The following is a 20,343-nucleotide window of genomic DNA, read 5'->3' on the forward strand; positions in this document are numbered from 1 at the left end:
AGTCATTGTGTAAAATTTCAGCCAAATCGAATAAGAATTGCGCCCTTTAGGGGCTCAAGAAGTAAAATACGGAGATCAGTTTACATGGGAGCTGTATCAGACTATAAAGCGCTTCAGAGCATATTTGACACGTATGTAGAAGGTCATGGAAAAAGCCGTTGTACAAAATGTCAGCCAAATTGGATTATAATTGCGCCCTCTAGAGGCTCAAAAAAGATTGCCGATCGGTTTTTATGGCAACTATATCAGGTTGTTCAATGATTTGAACCATGATTAGCACAGTTGTTGAAAGTCATAACAAAACACCTCATGCTAAATTTTAGACAAATCGGAAAAGAATTGCATTCTATAGTGGCTCAAGAAATCAAGATTCAAAAACGGTTTATATGGCAGATATATCAAAACCTGGGCCGATTTGAACCATACTAAGCACAGTTTTTGGAAGTAATGACAAAAGACCTCATGCAAAATTGGATAGGAATCTCGCCCACTAGTGACTCAAGAAATCAAGATTCAAGATTGGTTTATATGGCGGCTATATTAGGTTATGGACCGATTTGAACCATACTTAGCAAAGTTGTTTGAAGTCGTAAAGAAATAGGTCAGCCAAATCGGATAAGAACTGCGACCTCTAGAGGCTCAAGAAGTCAAGACCCCAGATTGGTTTATATGACAGCAATATCAGGTTATGGGCCGATTTCAACCATGTTTAGCACAGTTGTTGGAAATCATAACAAAACACCTCATGGAAAATTTCAGCCAAATCGTATAAGAATTGCGCCCTCTAGGGGCTCAAGAAGTCAAGACCCCAGATAGGTTTATATGACAGCTATATCAGGTTCTGGACCGATTTTAACCATACTTAGCACAGTTGTTGGAAATCATAAAAAAACACTCCATGGAAAATTTCAGCCAAATCAGATAAGAATTGCGCCCTCTAGGGGCTTAAGAAGTCAAGACCCCAGATCGGTTTATATGACAGCTATATCAGGTTATTGGCAGATTTCAACCATACTTAGCACAGTGGTTGGAAATCATAACAAAACACCTCATGGAAAATTTCAGCCAAATCAGATATGAATTGCGCCCTCTAGGGGCTCAAGAAGTCAATACCCCAGATCGGTTTATATGACAGCTATATCAGGTTCTGGACCGATTTAAACCATACTTAGCACAGTGGTTGGAAATCATAACAAAACACTTCATGGAACATTTCAGTCAAATCGGATAAGAATTGCGCCCTCTGGTGTCTCAAGATTCAAGATCGGTTTATATGAGAGGTATATCAGGTTTTAGACCTATTGGGACCATATTTGAAACATTTGTTGAATGTTTTAGAAAATGCTCAAGAATAATACACTGGAGATCTTTTTATATGGGAGCAATTTCAAAACATGTACCAGTATGGCCCATCTACACTAGTAAGAAGTATTTTGTGCAAAATTTCAAGCGGCTAGCTTTATTCCTTCGTAAGTTAGCGTGCTTTCGATAGACAGATAGACGGAAGGACATGTCTAAATCGACTCAGAACATAAAGACGATCAAGAATATATATCCTTTATGGGGTCTTAGACGAATATTTCGAGGAATTACAAACAGTATGACGAAATTAGTATACCCCCATCCTATGGTGGAGGGTATAAAAACTATCAGAGAATATGTGAGTAACAAAGAGTTCGTAAAATAGTTTTTTTTGAGGTTACTCTTCATTTCGGGGTATTATTTTATCGCACTTCTTGTCATCGATATCACACACTCTGAGTGATTCATTTCAATGAAGCAAAGAAGTTGCCAAAGTGTGGAATATTTTTGAGATTGTTAAATAACCCTTCAATTTATATTCTTCAATTCAAAAAAAAAAAAAAAACAAAAAAAGATGAGGATCATGATCAATGGAAAATAACATGACATCAAGCCCAAAATAACACGAAATATAAAATAAAACAGGTCAACACATCAACATGGAAATCTCAATGTTTTGTTTGTAGTAAAGCCATATGTGCCGAGGGTCATCAGTCTGCTGATGTTGATAGTGAAGATGATGTGGCTGGCTGATAGGCTGGCTACCAGTATTACGCTCTTGGGTTATAATGGGAATTTGTAGTAGGAGCAAAAATATGGGAAAGTTTTTGGCACTCCAAAAATATTTCCAAAAAAATTATACAAATATACATACACGACATGTGTATTAGAAACATGCTCGTACAAAAGACTTAAGACACAAACTTGACACATACACGACATGTGTATAAGGAACATGTTCGTTCGTTCAAAAGACTTAAGACACAAACTTGAATTGGAAAATAATTTTTTTCGGCGTTTCTAAAGTGAAACTCCATTTCGAAATTTCAAGAGTCCTGCAAAGTGGTAATATCGGTATTGCACTTTTTACACCCCGGCACGGGATTACTGTGAGTACCACACAGGCTGGAACATTGAGGTAAGATCTGTGTGGTGTTCATTGCTGTCGCGGGAATCTTAGCTGCGAGTTACTGGGCCACAGGTTGCAGATAGTAGAATGCTTCATAAGGAGAGAGAGTTCGGGAGGAACCGGCTCTTGCACAAATACCAAGTGCCTATGATGCTCGATATGACAAGGCCAGTTATTGCCACCTTTAAATAGCCAATGACCAATATGTTCCGTGCCGATCGGACCATTCGACCGAAATGAGCTTTCTAACCTACAGCAGCCTGACGGGGATCGCCACCTTCACATGAAAATGTGGCTACAACAACAACAACTTTCTATACAGTTCGTACGCCGGTCTCTACTTGGAGAGTCCAGATATTCGAAGGGCAGTTTTACAAATTTTGCCCATGAATATTCCACTAAGTAACAGGGGCAAACTTCTCACAGTCCGATTCAAGTTTAAGCTCAATGATAAGGGGCCTGTCTTTTGTAGCCGAGTCCGAACGGCGTGCCACCTCTTTGGAAAGAACTATTACATGGCATAGTACCGCACAAATGTTGCCAGTATTAGGAGAAGCGGAAAACCACAACGCTGAAAAATTTATTTTTTCTGATGGTCTCGCCAGCGCAATTGCAGGACTACAAATTGATAGGTCCAATGGGGAGGGTGTGGTGCTTCCGAAATATATCAGTGAACCGTCATTCAGAAGCACAAGGTCTCTGTCTTCTATAAACTGAAGCATGTCTTCTCCTCGGGTATCAGTATCGGTGCAACCTCATATCTGAGGATGACAGTTGAAGTCGCCACACATAATAAGATTTCTTTTTTCTGATGGTCTCGCCAGGATTCGAATCCAGGCGTTCAGCGTCATAGGCAGACATGCTAACCTCTGCGCTACGGTGGCCTCCAGTTTTGCATAGTTAAATCCTTAAAATGTTTGCGAGGATCAGGAACTTAGGTGGAAGTTTCTTGCATTTTAATGGGGAAGAAAAATATATCAGCGATTCCTTTTGCCTCACTAATGCAGGCGACACTTTTTTACATCCTTAGCCATGTATAGCTAAAGTGACGGCGTTTTTTAGACTCGGTCATTAGGTCAAGTTTAAGCTTTCACTTAAATTGGAAAACCCCTTATTGATATCTCTGGATTGTCTTTTAATTTTCAAGGGAAAATTTATAAATTTGCAACTTAAATAGGGGCGAAACTAGAAATCTTTAGCAGCAAATATGGTTGCCCAAAAAGTAATTGCGGATTTTTTAAAAGAAAGTAAATGAATTTTTAATAAAACTTGGAATGAACTTTAATCAAATAAACTTTTTTTCTAAAGCAAGCTAAAAGTAACAGCTGATAACTGACAGAAGAAAGAATGCAATTACAGAGTCACAAGCTGTGAAAAAATTTGTCAACGCCGACTATATGAAAAATCCGCAATTACTTTTTGGGCAACCCAATATATTCCCATTTTTTCTCATCCCAGTCTTCAAATGACCATAAATTTCAACCTGCTTTGCCTTTCATTGACATCATTTCTTGAAAAAAAAAACTAAAAAAAAAACTAAACCAAAAATGAGCATAAAATTCTTTGAAGCTGCTATAGGAGGACTACATTCATGGGAACTTGCTGCAAGTAGACATTCCTTGTTTGATTTTTTTTAAAAAAAAAAAGAAAAAACTAATCTCTGTACATTTATTAAAAACTTTCGCACGCAAATTAAGGCAATCATGGGGTACAAAAGCAGATAAAATAGCTGAAACTGCCACAATGAAGTAGTCGTTGTGTAAACCTCAGACTAAGACTCGAACACAGAGTTTGACTGAGAATCTGGTGGTATCCACTATCATCATTTAGGCTACACATTTAACATACAAAATATGCAGCATGCAGATGAAATTTTTACAAATGTTGCCCGGTAGCAAAATATTAAAAGGAGCCACCTCAAAAAAAAAAGAAAATCCCACAAGAAATCAAAAATATGATGAAATAACTATGCAAGCAGCAAGGATTGCCTAACTACTGCATAAGGAACAATCCGTTATTAAGAGTAAGCAGGGGAGGAGGCTTGCAAAACCACAGGAAAAAAAAAATTCTACCATAAAAGCCTAAGAATTTTGTATGCTGATACTTTGAGTCTGTCTGAGACACCGTGGTAGCATTACAGATTATGTGTGCATCGAAGCGCCGATCAATATCACGCATAAGCGTTAGGCTTTACTGCGTTGCTCGTTTGTCTGTCTGTCCGTCCGCTTTCGGCCTCCCTACAGAATGCTTTATTATTTTGGTGTTTTATTTTTTTTTGTTTTAGTGTTTTGCTGCCAAGATTTTAGTTTAAGGCTAAATGAGAGGAATGCCTTCCCACTGCGTTACTACTCCACTCACTCACTCAGGCATTTTAAGCATACCATGGTGTTGGGTGTGCATTTCTTTAGCGGCCAAGCATATCTTCCTCTGTTTTTCTCTCATAAATCCATAAAGCTTGGCGTAAACAAAATACCAACGAAAACCACCATTAGCTTGAGCAAAACTCAATACCGGTAGCCAAAGCTAAAGTCAGGATAATTGACCACCATGGTGATTGGTAAAAAGCAACAACCATAATATGGGCCCCAGCTTCAGTTGGATGAAGAAAACAAAAAAAAAAAACAAAAGTGTGAGAGCTACTTGGAAGTTATATGGTCCTAAAAAAAAAAACTTCCATACAGCTAAAACACCATCATTTCTCTACGCCCCCCTTCTCCTACTCATGCTGCTCACCTTGTTGGCTATTCTAAATACTGTGTTTTATTGTTGCCAACTGTGCAGCTATAACCGCCACAACACGTAGTGTGGTGAACCAAGTGTTTCGTGTAACAGCGGCGGCATTCTGCCATGGTTCATGGGCAACTTTTGCATATTGCCCCTTCTAAACAACCACCAGCATCATCACCATCATCGCTTTCGTCGTCGTCGTCGTCGTCGACATCAGCCACTCTGGGTGAGTGATACATCTCGATGTGGCATAAAGTCCCAAAAACATTGAATATTTTCGAGGAAAATCCCAAGGAAATATTTTTTTTTGTTTGCAGCAAGGCTGTGCGCAGGGTCATCAGACTGTTGCTGATGATGATGGTGATGGTGAAGATGATGTGGCTGCCTGTTAGGCTGGCTACCGGTATTACGCTTTTAGGTTATAATGGGAATTTGTGGCAAGAGCGAGAGATATATATGGGAAAGTTTTGGCCCTCCAAAAATATTTTGAAAGATATTAAGACACAAACTTAAATTGGACAAATAAGAAAAGGCACAGTAGGTGCTTTTCCTTGGCGAAAAAAAGACATGGGATATTAATTTACCTTATACGGACGGGATCACTCTGCAGTTGTCGAAGGTGGGGCAATACCTGAAACATTCCTGACAGAGAGTAGGATGGAACGAAGCCGAAAGCGAACGTAAGACTCTTGCTGAAGGACATTCTGTAGGATATGGGAAGTTAACCCAAAAATTATTTACTGGATGTATGCGGGTGCGAAAATGTCAAAGGCCCAGGTCTGCATTGGAATAAAGGGAGCTTTGCGATCCACATAGCAGGCAAGTTCGAAAGCGATGCCAAATATGCAACTGACTAAAGTCTTTATTCGCAATCTTGGCGGCATAGATGCTAAGATCGCGTTCAGGCTAAGTGAGTTTGGTATGTTTAAGGAGGATGGATTCATCCACTGTTGCATTCAAGATACCATAGATGCAGAGGGTGGGCAGAGGAAGATCTGAGACTAAATGGCGCCACGACAGTATCGGTATTAAGAGTTCGTTTTCTCGATAGAGAAGTTTTGGAAGTAGATGCTGTGTTTGATGGATATGGGGTCTAGAGATGCGAAGGAGAGATAGAACCTCAAGTAGACTTCGTTTTCTCGAATGAGAAGGATGGAATTGATGGAATCGAATGAGAATTGATGGATTAAGCTACGGTGTGTAAGGTCTACTCCAATACATACGATACCGGTATTTCGATAAGACTCCCGCATGAGGCAAAGGTCTTTTAGGCAGGAATAATGATAGCTGCATTTGCAATTCTGGCAATGTGGGCAGTTGGTGTGGGCTCAATGCCTTGATTTCGAGGACAGTGAGAAGGAAGTGCTTGCAGTATCTCTGAATGCAAAATTTTGCCCATTAACATCCATTAAGGAACTGGGACAAACTCCTCAAAAGTCATTGAGTGCTGTCCGATTCAATTTTAAGCTCAATGATAGGGGACCTCTTTTTATAGCCGAGTCCGAACGGGAGAAGTTTTTAAATGGCAAAGTACAAATGTCGCCAGCATTAGAAGGGGATAATTACCACTTAAAATTTTTCTGATATTTCTGCCAGGATTCGAACCCAGGCGTTCAGCGGAGATGCTAACCTCTGGGTTACAGTGGAATAAATTAATTTTTCGAGCTAATGAACCTAGTAGAGGAATGAAGGCCACCGTAGCGCAGAGGTTAGCATGTTCGGCTATGACGCTGAAAGCCTGGGTTCCAATACTTGCAAGAACATCGAAAAAAAATGATCAACTGTGGTTTTCTCCTTTAAATGCTGGCGACATTTGTGAGGTACTGTACCATTTGGTATGGTACAGTACCAGCATCATAGACGGAGATGTTAACCTCTGCGCTACAGTGGCATCTCTGAATAAACTAATTTTTCGAGCTAATGAACCTAGTAGAGGAATGAAGGCCACCATAGCACAGAGGTTAGCATGTTCGGCTATGACGCTGAAAACCAGGGTTCGAATACTTGCGAGAACATCGATAAAAATTATCAACTGTGGTTTTCTCCTTCAAATGCTGGTGACATTTGTGTGGTACTGTACCATTGCCGCAGTGCAAAAAATCGTTGCACTGCGGCATGCCATTCAGACTCGGCTATAAAAAGGAAATCTCTTATATTTGAGCTTAAAACTTGAAACGGACAGCACTCAGTGATATGTGAGAAGTTTGCCCCCGTTCCTTAGTGTAATGTTCATGGGCAAATTTGCATTTGCAGAGGGAATAGCCAATGTAGATTCAGTGACGCTTCGAACTACTGTGGCTGGAAAATGACGGAGGAGTTGCTAGATAAGTTGTGGTTTACTGTCAATATACTCCGGAACTCCTGAAAAAGTTTAAATACAATCTCCGTCACTTTTGGTTCTATAGGAGGGACTGATTCGAAGAGATTTGCTTGGATGTTCAACCTTCAACTGATTGAGTATGGCGTCGTACATACATACTTAAATTCCTTCTCTCGCAACTATCCAAGACACTTAAGGAACCAATCCTGTTAAGTCTTGTTGGAGAATTTAAAAGTGCTGAACATTCGTGCAAAATTTCATGAGACTATCATTACGCATTCGACCGCTATCGTGATTTCGACGGATGGACGGACATGGCTAGAAAGACCTAAAATGTCCAGACGATCTAGAATATATGGACTTTATGGGGCCGCAGATCAATATTTGCAGGTGTTACAAACGGAATGACTAGGTTAGTAGATCCCCCATCTCATGGTGGTGGTACCCCATCCGAAATTTGGACACCAAATTTTTATTTTTAGGGTACTATATGAGAGCACACAAAATTTCGCTTAAATCGCACCACCCATCTCCGAGATCTGGCGTTTCTGAAAATTGGGGTAAGGGGGAGGGTCCCCCCTTCAGATATCAAAAAATTTAGTACCCTATTTTCACCACGGGAACATTATGCACCATCTGTGAAAATTTCAAGAAAATAGGTTCAGCCGTTTCTGAGTCTATAAGAAACACACAAACAAACAAACAAACCTACAAACAAACACAAATTGATTTTTATTGGGTTGCCCAAAAAGTAATTGCCGATTTTTTAAAAGAAAGTAAATGCATTTTTAATAAAACTTAGAATGAACTTTAATCAAATATACTTTTTTCTAAAGCAAGCTAAAAGTAACCGCTGATAACTGACAGAAGAAAGAATGTAATTACAGAGTCACAAGCTGTGAAAAAATTTGTCAACGCCGACTATATGAAAATCCGCAATTACTTTTTGGGCAACCCAATATATATAAGATTGTAAGATCGTAAACATGGAGCAATTGGTCCATTAGCAATCTCAACCGACTTATATATATTAGAATTATGCATGCCAATTTTCAAACCCTTAGTTTCACTTGTTCGAAAGTCCGATATATGGTCGGACGGACATGGCTAACTCGCCATAGCATGGAATGGTAAGGCCACCAAAAACATACAAATATAATTATAAGGGCTCAAGCTATTATTTCGGTGGGGGTATCCTATAGTGGAAGATACACAAATGGCTTTGCCCAAGCACCTAGAGTGTGATGTTGTGTAAGCAAAAGCCGAAAATATTGAAACCTAATGGGCTAATTAGTCAGAATACAAAGCTTTTTATTTCGGTATGACCCTTCTCTTGCCCACCTCTGATTTTTGTGGGTAGATTGAAGGAAATAATCTTCAAATATCAGATGATTAGGTTTAACGTTAGTGTCTGATGCTCGCTATAGCAGGAGAGAGGGATGCTATAAAACTTGCTACTAATTCAATTGCCAGGCTTATACTGTGCTCAATGGTGCCCACAAGCATGTTACTCTCTCTTTTTCTCTCTCTCTCCCTCCAACCCTCTCTGTTGGGGATTCCTTGGAATTAATAAAAATTCTAAGAATAAAACCATTCTAAAAAAAACGATGCTAATAAAAAGTAATCAAAAGAGAGTAAGGACCATCCAATTGCAAGAACATGTAATTTTTTTTTGATGCAAAAATCCCTAAACAATTTTCAATATGATCTATATCGTCTTATACCAGTTACAAATCTCTGCTAGACTTCATTGAAATCCCCACAAACACGTAATCCATATAGACTGCTGCATATCTACACTGCAATTGTTTGCCAATGAACTTGGGACCACTAAAAATGAAAGCAAAATCAGGCATCAGGAAATTTCATTGGCAAATCCAATATGAAGGAGTGTGAGAGTGTTGTTGTAGGTTGAAGAATTTGTAGCGTGGGAAAAGTGAACATAAAACTCATTATAAAGCATTGGTGGTGCTATATTGGGAACATCGTTTGAGGGGGTTTCTTGTGATGCACACACACACACATACACAGAAAAGCCCATGCATTAATTTTGTTTGCAGTATGTCTGTTTGGATGGATGGCTACTTGATGTGCAGTTTATTTGATGCAGCAGTTTGCCTCAATCTTTCTCATCCTCCCCATGCCCAAGTTAGTGTGCGAAAGCAAAAGGAAAAAATTGCCAAAGGCGCTAAAACTTTTGTGCATTACACATGCCATAGTGGCTAATTTGGATGTTTTTTTTTCGTTATATTCTTTAATATTATCTTTCTTTCGGCTGCTGCTGTTGAATTAATCAATATTGTTTTGTCCAAATAAGCTTTTGGGAGAGTGAGTTGAGGGATACCAGTATGGTGAGACTATTTTCATTGTTGCTGGATGACTAATTTTATCCATGCAGAAGGCAATGGCTAAGCCAAAGATGGTGTCTCGCATTTTGTTAAGTAAAAAATTTGTCTTATAAGATTGAGAAGAAACAGGTGGGGGTGAAGATATTAGCCTGTTCGGCTTGTTGTGAGCTCTAGGTAACAGGAAAATACTTTGAAATTATGTTGTTGTTGTTGTAGCAGTGTATTGTACACCGAGGCGGCAGCCCTTGCCGATGAGGGATTACATCGGGTCAATCCGGTACGTACAACCGACTGCCATGGGATTGCTTTCTGTGATCTTTACATGTTTTTTGAGCGACCCGGTAACTGTGGGTGGACTTCGTAGTTTTAATTTCCCGTGTAGACTTTGAGCTGTCGCTACTATGGTAGCACTATGGACAAAAATGAAAAAAATGTATTGTACACCGAGGCGGCAGCCCTTGCCGATGAAGGATTACATCGGGTCAATCCGGTACGTACAACCGACTGCCATGGGATTGCTTTCTGTGATCTTTACATGTTTTTTGAGCGACCCGGTAACTGTGGGTGGACTTCGTAGTTTTAATTTCCCGTGTAGGCTTTGAGCTGTCGCTACTATGGTATCACTATGGACAAACATTGTCTTGGTAGATCTGATTTCAGATTGCACTCTAATCTAAGTTGAATTTTTGTTCTCTTCTTTGCCCTAAGTTGGTTAAAGTCTCGTAATCTATACTTTAGCACAGATTACCAGACTTTAATCAGCAAAAGCTGGGTAACGACATGGAATATTTGGACATCTCCCCGTCTTTCCCGCATGCTCTACATATACTGCCACTAGTCGAACCTATTTTGTATAAGTGCGCGGTTTCGAACTTCAGCATAGGATTTTTTTGCAACCTTTCGCCTGCTTTACTGTTCCTGTGCGTCTGACTCGCCTTTGTACCTATCTCGAACTTCTCGAAAGGCTGGACTACGCCCAAGTTTATTTATGAAGGGAACGGTAGCTGCCGACGAGCTATCCACGCATGGATTGCTGATTAGCGCACATCGTGCTATGGAATCAATCAATAATCCTATGTGCGATATATGGCCCACATACTACTCGCCTATGCCGACGACTTCGATATCAAGGGTCGGTCACCGATATAAGTAACTGCAGCTTTTGAAAGAATCGAAAGAGAATCAATGAAAGTAGGTCTGACAGTAAATGGAGATAAGACAATTTGAATGGTATCAACTCCCACAATGCCTTGTACACCCGAGGAGATAAAGAAAATAGAGAAAGTTGGGAACCACAACATTGAGATGGTCAGCAACTTTATCTACCTAGGCTGCACAGAATAGAACGAATTTTCTATTAAAAATGAGGTCCAAGTAATTGGGCGTCCGCCTCGACCTCAAAACCCCCCAAATTACGACAACATGACGCTCGAATGAAAGGTTTGCGGGAGTAGATTACGAATATGGCCAGCAAGGAGGTATCTTATATATAACAAGTAAAAGCGTGCTAAATTCGGCCGGGCCGAATTATATATACCCTCCACCATGGATGGCATTTGTTGAATTCTTTTCCCGGCATCTCTTCTTAGGCAAAAAAAAGATAAAAGAGAAAATTTGCTCCGCTATTAGAGCGATATCAAGATATGGTCCGGTTTGGATCACAATTAAATCATATGTTGGAGACTTGTGTAAAATGTCAGCCAATTCGAATAAGAATTGCGCCCTCTGGGGGCTCAAGAAGTAAAATAGAGAGATCGATTTATATGGGAGCTGTATCGGGCTATATACCTATTCAGACCATAAAAAACACGCATGTTGATGGTACAAAATTTCAGGCAAATCGGATAATAATTGCGACCTCTAGAGACACAAGAAGTCAAGATCCCAGATCGGTTTATATGGCAGCTATATCAGGTTATGAACCGATTTGGAACCTTATTTGACACCGTTGTTGAAAGTAAGAATAAAATACGTCATGCAAAATTTCAGCCAAATCGGATAGGAATTGCGCCCTCTAGAAGCTCAAGAAGTCAAGTCCCCAGATCTGTTTATATGACAGCTATATCAGGTTATGAATTTGAACCATACTTGGCACAGTTGTTGAATATGATAACAAAACATGTCGTGCAAAATGTCATTCAAATCGGATAAGAATAACGCACTCTGGAGGCTCAAGAAGTCAAGACCCAAGATCGGTTAACATGACAGCTGTATAAGGTTATGAACCGATTTGAACCACACTTGGCACAGTTGTTGGATATGATAACGAAACACTTCGTGCAAAATTTCTTTCCAATCGGATAAGAATTGCGCACTCAAGAGGCTGAAGAAGTAAAGACCCAAGATCAGTTTATATGGCAGCTATATCAGGTTATGGACCGTTTTAAACCATACTCAGCACAGTTGGAAGTCATAACAAAACACCACGTGCAAAACTTAAGTCAAATCGGAGAAGAATTGCGCCCTCTAGAGGCTCAAGAAGTCAAGACCCAAGATCGGTTTATATGACAGCTATATCAGGTTATGGACCGACTTGAACCATACTTGGCACAGTTGTTGAATATGATAACAAAACACGTGGTGCAAAATTTCATTCCAATCGGATAAGAATTGCGCACTCTAGAGGCTCAAGAAGTAAAGACCCAAGATCGGTTTATATGGCAGCTATATCAAAACATGGACCAATATGGCCCATTTACAATCCCAACCAACCTACACTAATAAGAAGTATTTGTGCAAAATTTCAAGCGGCTAGCTTTACTCTTTCGAAAGTTAGCGTGCTTTCGACAGACAGACGGATGGACGGACATGGCTAGATCGACATAAAATGTCACGACGATCTAGGATATATATACTTTATGGGGTCTCAGACGAATATTTCGAGAAGTTACAAACAGAATGACGAAATTAGTATACCCCCATCCTATGGTGGAGGGTGTAAAAATCAATTTGTGTTTGTTTGTAGGTTTCTTTGTTTGTTTGTGTGTTCCTTATAGACTCAGAAACGGCTGAACCGATTTTCTTGAAATTTTCACAGATGGTGCATAATGACCCCGTGGTGAAAAATTTTTGATATCTGAAGGGGGGCGGACTCTCCTCCTTACCCTAATTTTCAGAAACGCCACATCTCAGAGATGGGTGGTGCTATTTAAGCGAAATTTTGTGTGCTCTCATAAAGTACCCTAAAAATAAAAATTTGGTATCCAAATTTCGGATGGGGTACCTAGGGGGGCTGCCCCACCCTAAAACCTACCAAACATATATTTAAACCAATCACGACAATATGGGACTCAAATGAAAGGTATTTACGATAAGAAAACGTGTTTGATATCCAATTGTCGGACCAAGTGTTAGGGGGACCACCCCAACCCCAAAACACCCCTAAATCGGACATATTTACCGACCATGGCAATATGGGACTCAAATGAAAGGTATTTGCGAGTAGAATACGAATCTAATATTCAAAAGTGGGGCCACGTTTCTGGGGGTCCATCCCTTCCGCAAAACACCGCCCAAACAGGAATTATTTGGTGACTTTTAGGAATATGGGGCTTAAATAAGAGGTATTTGAGTGTAGAATTCGAATCTGATATCCAAATATGGGACCAAGTGTTTGGGGGGCCGCCACTCCCCAAAAACATCCTCCAAAAGGGGACAAATTTACGACCATAACAATATGGGACTCAAATGAAAGATCTTTAGAAGTAAAGCATGAATCTGAAATCAATATTCGGGAAAAGTGTCTATGGGGCCACCTCACCCCTACAACACCACCTAACCCCCAAAAACCCCTAAATCGGAGATATTTACCGACCATGGCAATATGGGACTCAAATGAAAGGTATTTGCGAGTAGAATACGAATCTAATATTCAAATGTGGGACCAAGTTTCTGGGGCTTAAATAAAAGGTATTTGAGTGTAGATTCGAATCTGAAATCCAAATGTGGGACCAAGTGTTTGGGGGACCGCCACTCCCCAAAAACATCCCCCAAAGGGGACAAATTTACGACCATAGCAATATGGGACTCAAATGAAAGGTCTTTGGGAGTAAAGCATGAATCTGAAATCAATAATCGGGAAAAGTGTCTATGGGGCCACGCCACACCCACAACACCACCTAAATAGCACGAATTTGCTGACTATTGCAATATGAGGCTCAAATAAGAGGGTTTTTAGAGGGGAACACTAATCCGATATATATTTTCAAGGCCAACTCACTGAATGGCCGGCCATCTCCCAAAACACCCCCCAAGCCGGTCATGTTTGTTGACTATGGAAATATGAGGCTCACATTAATGGTATTTAGAAGTAGACCTCGTATCTGATATCAACATTAGGGACCAACTCTCTAGGGGACCTCCCATCACCATAACCACCCCCAAATAGGACATATTTGCTCACCAAGACAATTTGGGTCGTAAAGAAAGTGGAACTAAATATTTATAGTTTTTAGGGTCAATACCCCAAACCGGACATATTTGCTGACTTTTTTAATAAGGAGTTTAAATGAGATTACAAAACGAATTTTATATCCAATTTTGAGACCAATGACAATATGGGGTTCAAATAAATGATAAATAGATATATGAGAATAGAGCACGTTGCTGATATATTTTCCGGGCTTAGTGTTTGGGGGACCATCCCACTTCCCAAAACACCCCTAAACCGGGCATATTTACGGACCATGTCAATGTGGGGCTTAAGTGAAAAGAGTTGGGGGGTAGAGCAAGAACTGATTCCCACTTTTGGGACCAATTTTCTGGGCGTCTACCCCTTTTGCAAAAATACCCCACAAACAGCTATTTTTTACTGACCATTGCAATATGGGGCTCAATTTAGAGGTGTTTGGGAATAGAATACGAATTTGACATACAAATTTGGGACCATGTATTTAAGGCAAAACACCTCCCAAAGGGTAAACATTTTTCGACCATGCCAATATGTGGCTCAAATGAAAGGTATTTGAGATAAGAAAACGAATTTGATAACTAATTTTGGGACCACGTGTTTGGGGGACGCCTTATCCTGTAAACTCCCCCTTAAAACCAATGGCCATATGGAGTTTAAATATTGGGTTGCCCAAAAAGTAATTGCGGATTTTTTAAAAGAAAGTAAATGCATTTTTAATAAAACTTAGAATGAACTTTAATCAAATATACTTTTTTTACACTTTTTTTCTAAAGCAAGCTAAAAGTAACAGCTGATAACTGACAGAAGAAAGAATGCAATTAAATGCAAAATTTGTCAACGCCGACTATATGAAAAATCCGCAATTACTTTTTGGGCAACCCAATAAATGGTATTTGTGAGAAGAGCACGATGCTGACACCTCACCCCTGAAAACACCCCTAATTCAGACATCATGAGAATATCGGGTTGAAAAAAAGTATGGAGTACACCTTACGTCCAAACGTCCTTAGCCCGGGTCAGCTTGTACAAAATATTTTCTACTGGGGCCATGGTGGCGCACAGCTTGCATTTATGACTTTGAACGCCTGGCTTCCAATCTTGACAATAACTTTTCAGTTGTAGCCTTTTGAATAATAATCGTTTACGAAGACTTAAATTATAAATCTTTGATTAACAAAATTAAACAGTAGCTTAAACTGCTTTTTAGCATTAAAATTAATACCTGCATCAAAAAAATTCATTGGAAATTCTATTTATGGTTTATTTTTAATGCCATATTCGTATTTAGCAAAACGTAAAACTGCCAACTACCATGGCTCAATCACATATGCCACTTAAAATATTCTGCGAATTATTTTATGCCCTTTTCGATGTTTATGTGCCCACCCGTTTATAATTGGTATTGTTTTGTTTGGTTGCTGTTGTTTTTATTGCAGGTTCGATGCCAACAAATCAACTAAAGGTGCCTCCAAATTACGACGAGATTTAATTAATGCCGAAATTGCTAACCTGCGAGATTTACTGCCACTGCCGCAATCGACGAGGCAGCGTTTATCACAGCTGCAACTGATGGCGCTAGTCTGTGTCTATGTGAGAAAGGCAAATTATTTTCAGCAAGGTAAGTTAGTAAGACAGTATATAAGCAAAAAAACACAAAATAAAAGAGAAAAACAATAAAATTTAAATTTTTATAAATATTTTTTATTTATAAGTATCAGTAGTTCCACAGAACTGAAAAAAGGTAAAATTCCAAGGAGAAGACAAGTCAAAAAAAAAAAAACAGGTAAAAAGGCGTTAAGTTCGACCGGGCCGAACTTTGGATATCCACCACCTCGGGTATATACGTAAACCACCTTTTATCAAAATTCGGTGAAAATTGCATACCATATGTCGCATAGCAGTATGATCCGATTTGGACCAAATACTAATAGGTACAAGTCATTGTTCAATTGTGTATAACAAAATATTGATCTTTTTAGTAGCTATATCTAAAAATAATTGCAGAAATATGTGGAGGGGCTTAACTTAACTTTCTGTCCCAAATTTCGGCAACATCGGATAATAAATGCGCCTTTTATGGGCCCAAAACCTAAAATCGAGAGATCGGTCTATATGGCAGCTATATCCAAATCAGCACCGATCTGAGAGAAATTGAAGAAGGATGTCGAAGGGCCTAACACAACTCAAGGTCCCAAATCGCGGCGACATCGGACAATAAATGCGCTTTTTATGGCCCCAAAACCTAAAATCGAGAGATCGGTCTATATGGCAGCTATATCCAAATCTGAACCGATCAGGGTCATAATAAAGAAGTATATGAAAGGGCTTAACATAACTCAGTCCTAAATTTCAGCAAAATCGGGTAATAAATGTGGCTTTTATGGGCCTAACACCCTAAATGGAAGGATCGGTCAATATGGCAGCTATATCCAAATCTGGGCCGATCTGGGCCAAATTGACGAATGATGTCGAAGGCTCTAACACAACTCTCTATCCACAATTCCAGCAAAATCGGATAATAAATGTGGCTTTTATGGGCCTAAGGCCCTAAATGGGAGGATCGGTCTATATGGTAGCTATATCCAAATCTGAACCGATCTGAGCCAAATTGGAGAAGGATATGGAAGGGCCGAACACAACTCTCTGTCCACAATTTCAGCAAAATCGTATAATAAATGTGGCTTTTGTGGGCCTAAAGCCCTAAATGGAAGGATCGGTCTATATGGCAGCTATATCCAAATCTGGCCCGATCTGGGCCAAATTGACGAATGATGTCGAAGGCTCTAACACAACTCACTGTCCCGAATTTCAGCGAAATCGGTTAATAAATGTGGCTTTTATGGGCCTAAGACCCTAAATCGGAGGATCGGTCTATATGGCAGCTATATCCAAATCTGAACCTATCTGGACCAAATTGACAAAGGAAGGTCGAAGGGCCTAACATAACTCACTGTCTCAAATTTCAGCAAAATCGGATAATAAATGTGGCTTTTATTGGCCTAAGACCGTAAATCGGCGGATCGGTCTATATGGGGGCTATATCAAGATATACTCCGATATAGCCCATCTTCGAACTTAACCTGCTTAGGGACTAGAAAAGAATCTGTGCAAAGCTTCAGCTCAGTATCTCTATTTTTGAAGACTGAAGCGTGATTTCAACAGACAGACGAACAGACAACGTAAAAATTTAAGACGATCTAGACATGTCCGTCAATGTCTAGATCGTCTTAGATTTTTACTCTGATCAAGAATATATATACCCTATATACTCCCATCCTTCGGTGGTAGGTAAAAAAAAAAACTGCGGCTAGTAAGGACTCAAGAAGTCAAATCGGCAGATCGGTTTATATGGGAGCTATATCCAAATCTGAACCCATATGACCCATTTGCAATACCCTACGACCTACATCAATACTAAGTTTCTGTGCAAAATTTCAGGCGGCTTTACGCATTCGACCGCTATCGTGATTTCAACAGACGACGGAAGGACAGATATGTCTAGATCGACTCAGAACGTCGAGATGATCAAGAATATATATACCCTATGGGGTCTTAGACGAATATTTCGAGGTGTTAGGTTGGTTAGGTTAAGTTGAAAAGAAGGTGCGGAGAAGGGCGGATTAACGCCCGATGCCACTATAGGGATACACCTAAGGCAGTGATAGGGATGTTTTGCGCCCTAACTACAAAGAAGTAACCTCGAAAAAGAAAATTTTAGCTAGGAATTCTGTGCTACTAACAAAATCCCAAATAGTTTTCATTGCCACTCCCCTAAGTTGGTTCATGTCAGGTATTGTGTCCCAGCTAAGTACGGGTGTCTGTCAGCCGCGAAAACCGGTCAATCACATAGGAAATTCTACAACGTCTCATCACCTTCCACACATGCCCTACACATGCTATCACTTGCCGCACCGATTTTGCATAAGTGAGCTCGTAGTCTTATGTCTCCCGTTATGATACCGAAAGCTATACTGACCTCCTTCTTACTTGCTTTCAGTAATAGCCTCGTCCTCTCACGATCTTGCACCCCCATAGGATTTTCGCCGTCCTACCGACCGTTTCGCTCTTCCACAAGGTTACATGCGCATTCGTCACCCACGCCCTTAAATCGGACTGTGCCGTCACCAGTAGCCGCATAGGACTGTGTCGTCACCGTTGCACTTTTCCGCCATCGCAGTCCACCAAACTAATGAGGCGTAAGTATTGGTTCAATAATGCTTCTTCAGAGCCAGTGGACTATCGCCGGATTCAGATCCCATTTGGAGTCTGCGGTCTGCAATTCACACTTGTTATGGTACAACCGGCAAAGGTCAACCTCCGCTTCAAGGACCGCAAGGTGCCATGACCAGTAAGGACTATTATCCACCTTTCGGTCTAGAGGTCTGATTGATTTGACTATCTCCAACACCCACTGCGACTCCCAATCGTTTTGTCACACTCTGAAGAAGTCTGCTTCCGATTATATCCATAGTGACGCCAAGGACCGAAAGGTGCAATGACTAGTCGGTCTCTTCATGCTTTCTCACCTCCAGGACAAGGCCATTGGGCCTTTGCCTCACAGCAAACTACAGCACCTCATTGGCGCGGTTATCGTAGAAAGCGTCCACTCAAGAAGCTCGCACAGGGCTGGTGATATTTTACCAAGCTAAGCACCCATCATAGATCAACTCATGATCTGCTGATCGGCCGTCTTATACCCTGCCACATCTTGATGGCCTAAGACCTAGGAGGGCCAGACAGCCTTCCTCATGGTTCGAAGAAGCTCCTTGCATCTTATAACCAGTTTCGACGTCACTTGGCCCTATGCTAGAGCCTTTCCGGGAAAATTTGCGTGCCCCCAATCCAGAGTTTACTTTTCGGAAAAATCTTCTTTATAATCCTTTACCTTCTTAATAATCCTGCTGGGGGCGCAGAGGTACCTGGCCTAAGACCTCAACTTCTTCCTATCGAGTTGCTTCAGGTGTACATTGCATTCAGTTCTACGTAAGGCCCAACATCTGTGAGCCTTCTCACCACGCTCCTGAATGTGACACTTCCAATTAAGTTTCCTATCCAAGATCACTCCTAAGTATTTGACCTCGTCAGACATTGAAATCGTTTTTTGTTTTTGAGGAAATGTGGTGCATTTAATTGGCCCACCTTCCTCTTCCTCGTAATCAGGCATATTTCATTCTTCTCTGGGTTAACATTTAGCCCTCTGGGTCTTACCCAGTCATATGCCATATGCAAAACCCTTTCGGCTCTTCTGCATAGCTGGTTCGGATCCTTACCCTTTAATGTCCCCTCAGTCGGCATCCGTAATAGGTTATTTATGGTGGTCACCCATGGGAGTGGCGATAAAAGGTCTCCCTGTGGCGTTTCTTGTGCCACTTTATCCCTAATGGGACCCACAATTTATCCACCTGTTCCTTAGCAAATGGTTTATCCAGTCTCTAAGAATCCGGTCCACCGGGTACATTCCGCCAATATGTACGTCTTGACATTGAAGGAATCTTCTATTTTATGCCAACCGTGAAGGACAGTCTCCACCGACCTTTCCTTGACATAGGTACGATGTTTGTATTTAAGCAGTTCGCTGGATGTCCTATCATGGTATCCACAATGCTTTTCATGGTTTTGAGAAGAAATGACGAAAGGCCTGTAGGCCTTTGATGTCGCATAACTTGCCTTGCCGGACTTGGGCATAAATACCACCCTCGCCTCCTGCTAGGGTTTCGAAGCAAATGCCAGTTCAAGGCACGCTGTGAAAATAGTGGACACATAAGGCACCAGATAGTCGCCCTCCTTTTGCAGTAATGCCGGAAATATTCCATTAGGTACGGGTGACTTGAATGGTTTGCAGCTCCCCAAGGCTTCCTAGACCATAAATTCCTTTATGATAATCCTTTGATCAACCTCCGTCTCCGTGAGTCCCGTCGTATCCTGTGGAAAATGGGTTTTCATCAAAAGCCTCAACATGTCCTCCGTTTTCTCTGCTCTCACTCCCATGTCGTCTACTAACGTTTCAGGATCAGGATATTTTCGCCTGCTCCCTGTTCCTTAGGCTGCATTGACTTTCCTGTTACTGCACTGCCTGATGTCTTGGTTTTAGGTTCTTTGCCTAGTC

At 40.7% G+C, this 20,343-nt stretch overlaps 1 protein-coding gene across 3 annotated transcripts in view; it reads left to right on the forward strand.

Moving 5' to 3' along the window:
• Window positions 1-20,343, forward strand: part of LOC106084793 (uncharacterized) — a 200,046-nt gene that overhangs the window by 78,313 nt on the left and 101,390 nt on the right. For all 3 annotated transcript variants that reach the window (XM_059363037.1, XM_059363038.1, XM_059363039.1), the window contains one exon: window positions 15,674-15,855. In XM_059363037.1, coding sequence (XP_059219020.1) covers window positions 15,674-15,855 — 182 coding nt within the window. The remainder of the gene's footprint in view (window positions 1-15,673; window positions 15,856-20,343) is intronic.

The sequence above is a fragment of the Stomoxys calcitrans genome, chromosome 2 (genome assembly GCF_963082655.1).
Source record: "Stomoxys calcitrans chromosome 2, idStoCalc2.1, whole genome shotgun sequence".
NCBI classification, from domain to species: Eukaryota; Metazoa; Arthropoda; class Insecta; order Diptera; family Muscidae; genus Stomoxys; species Stomoxys calcitrans.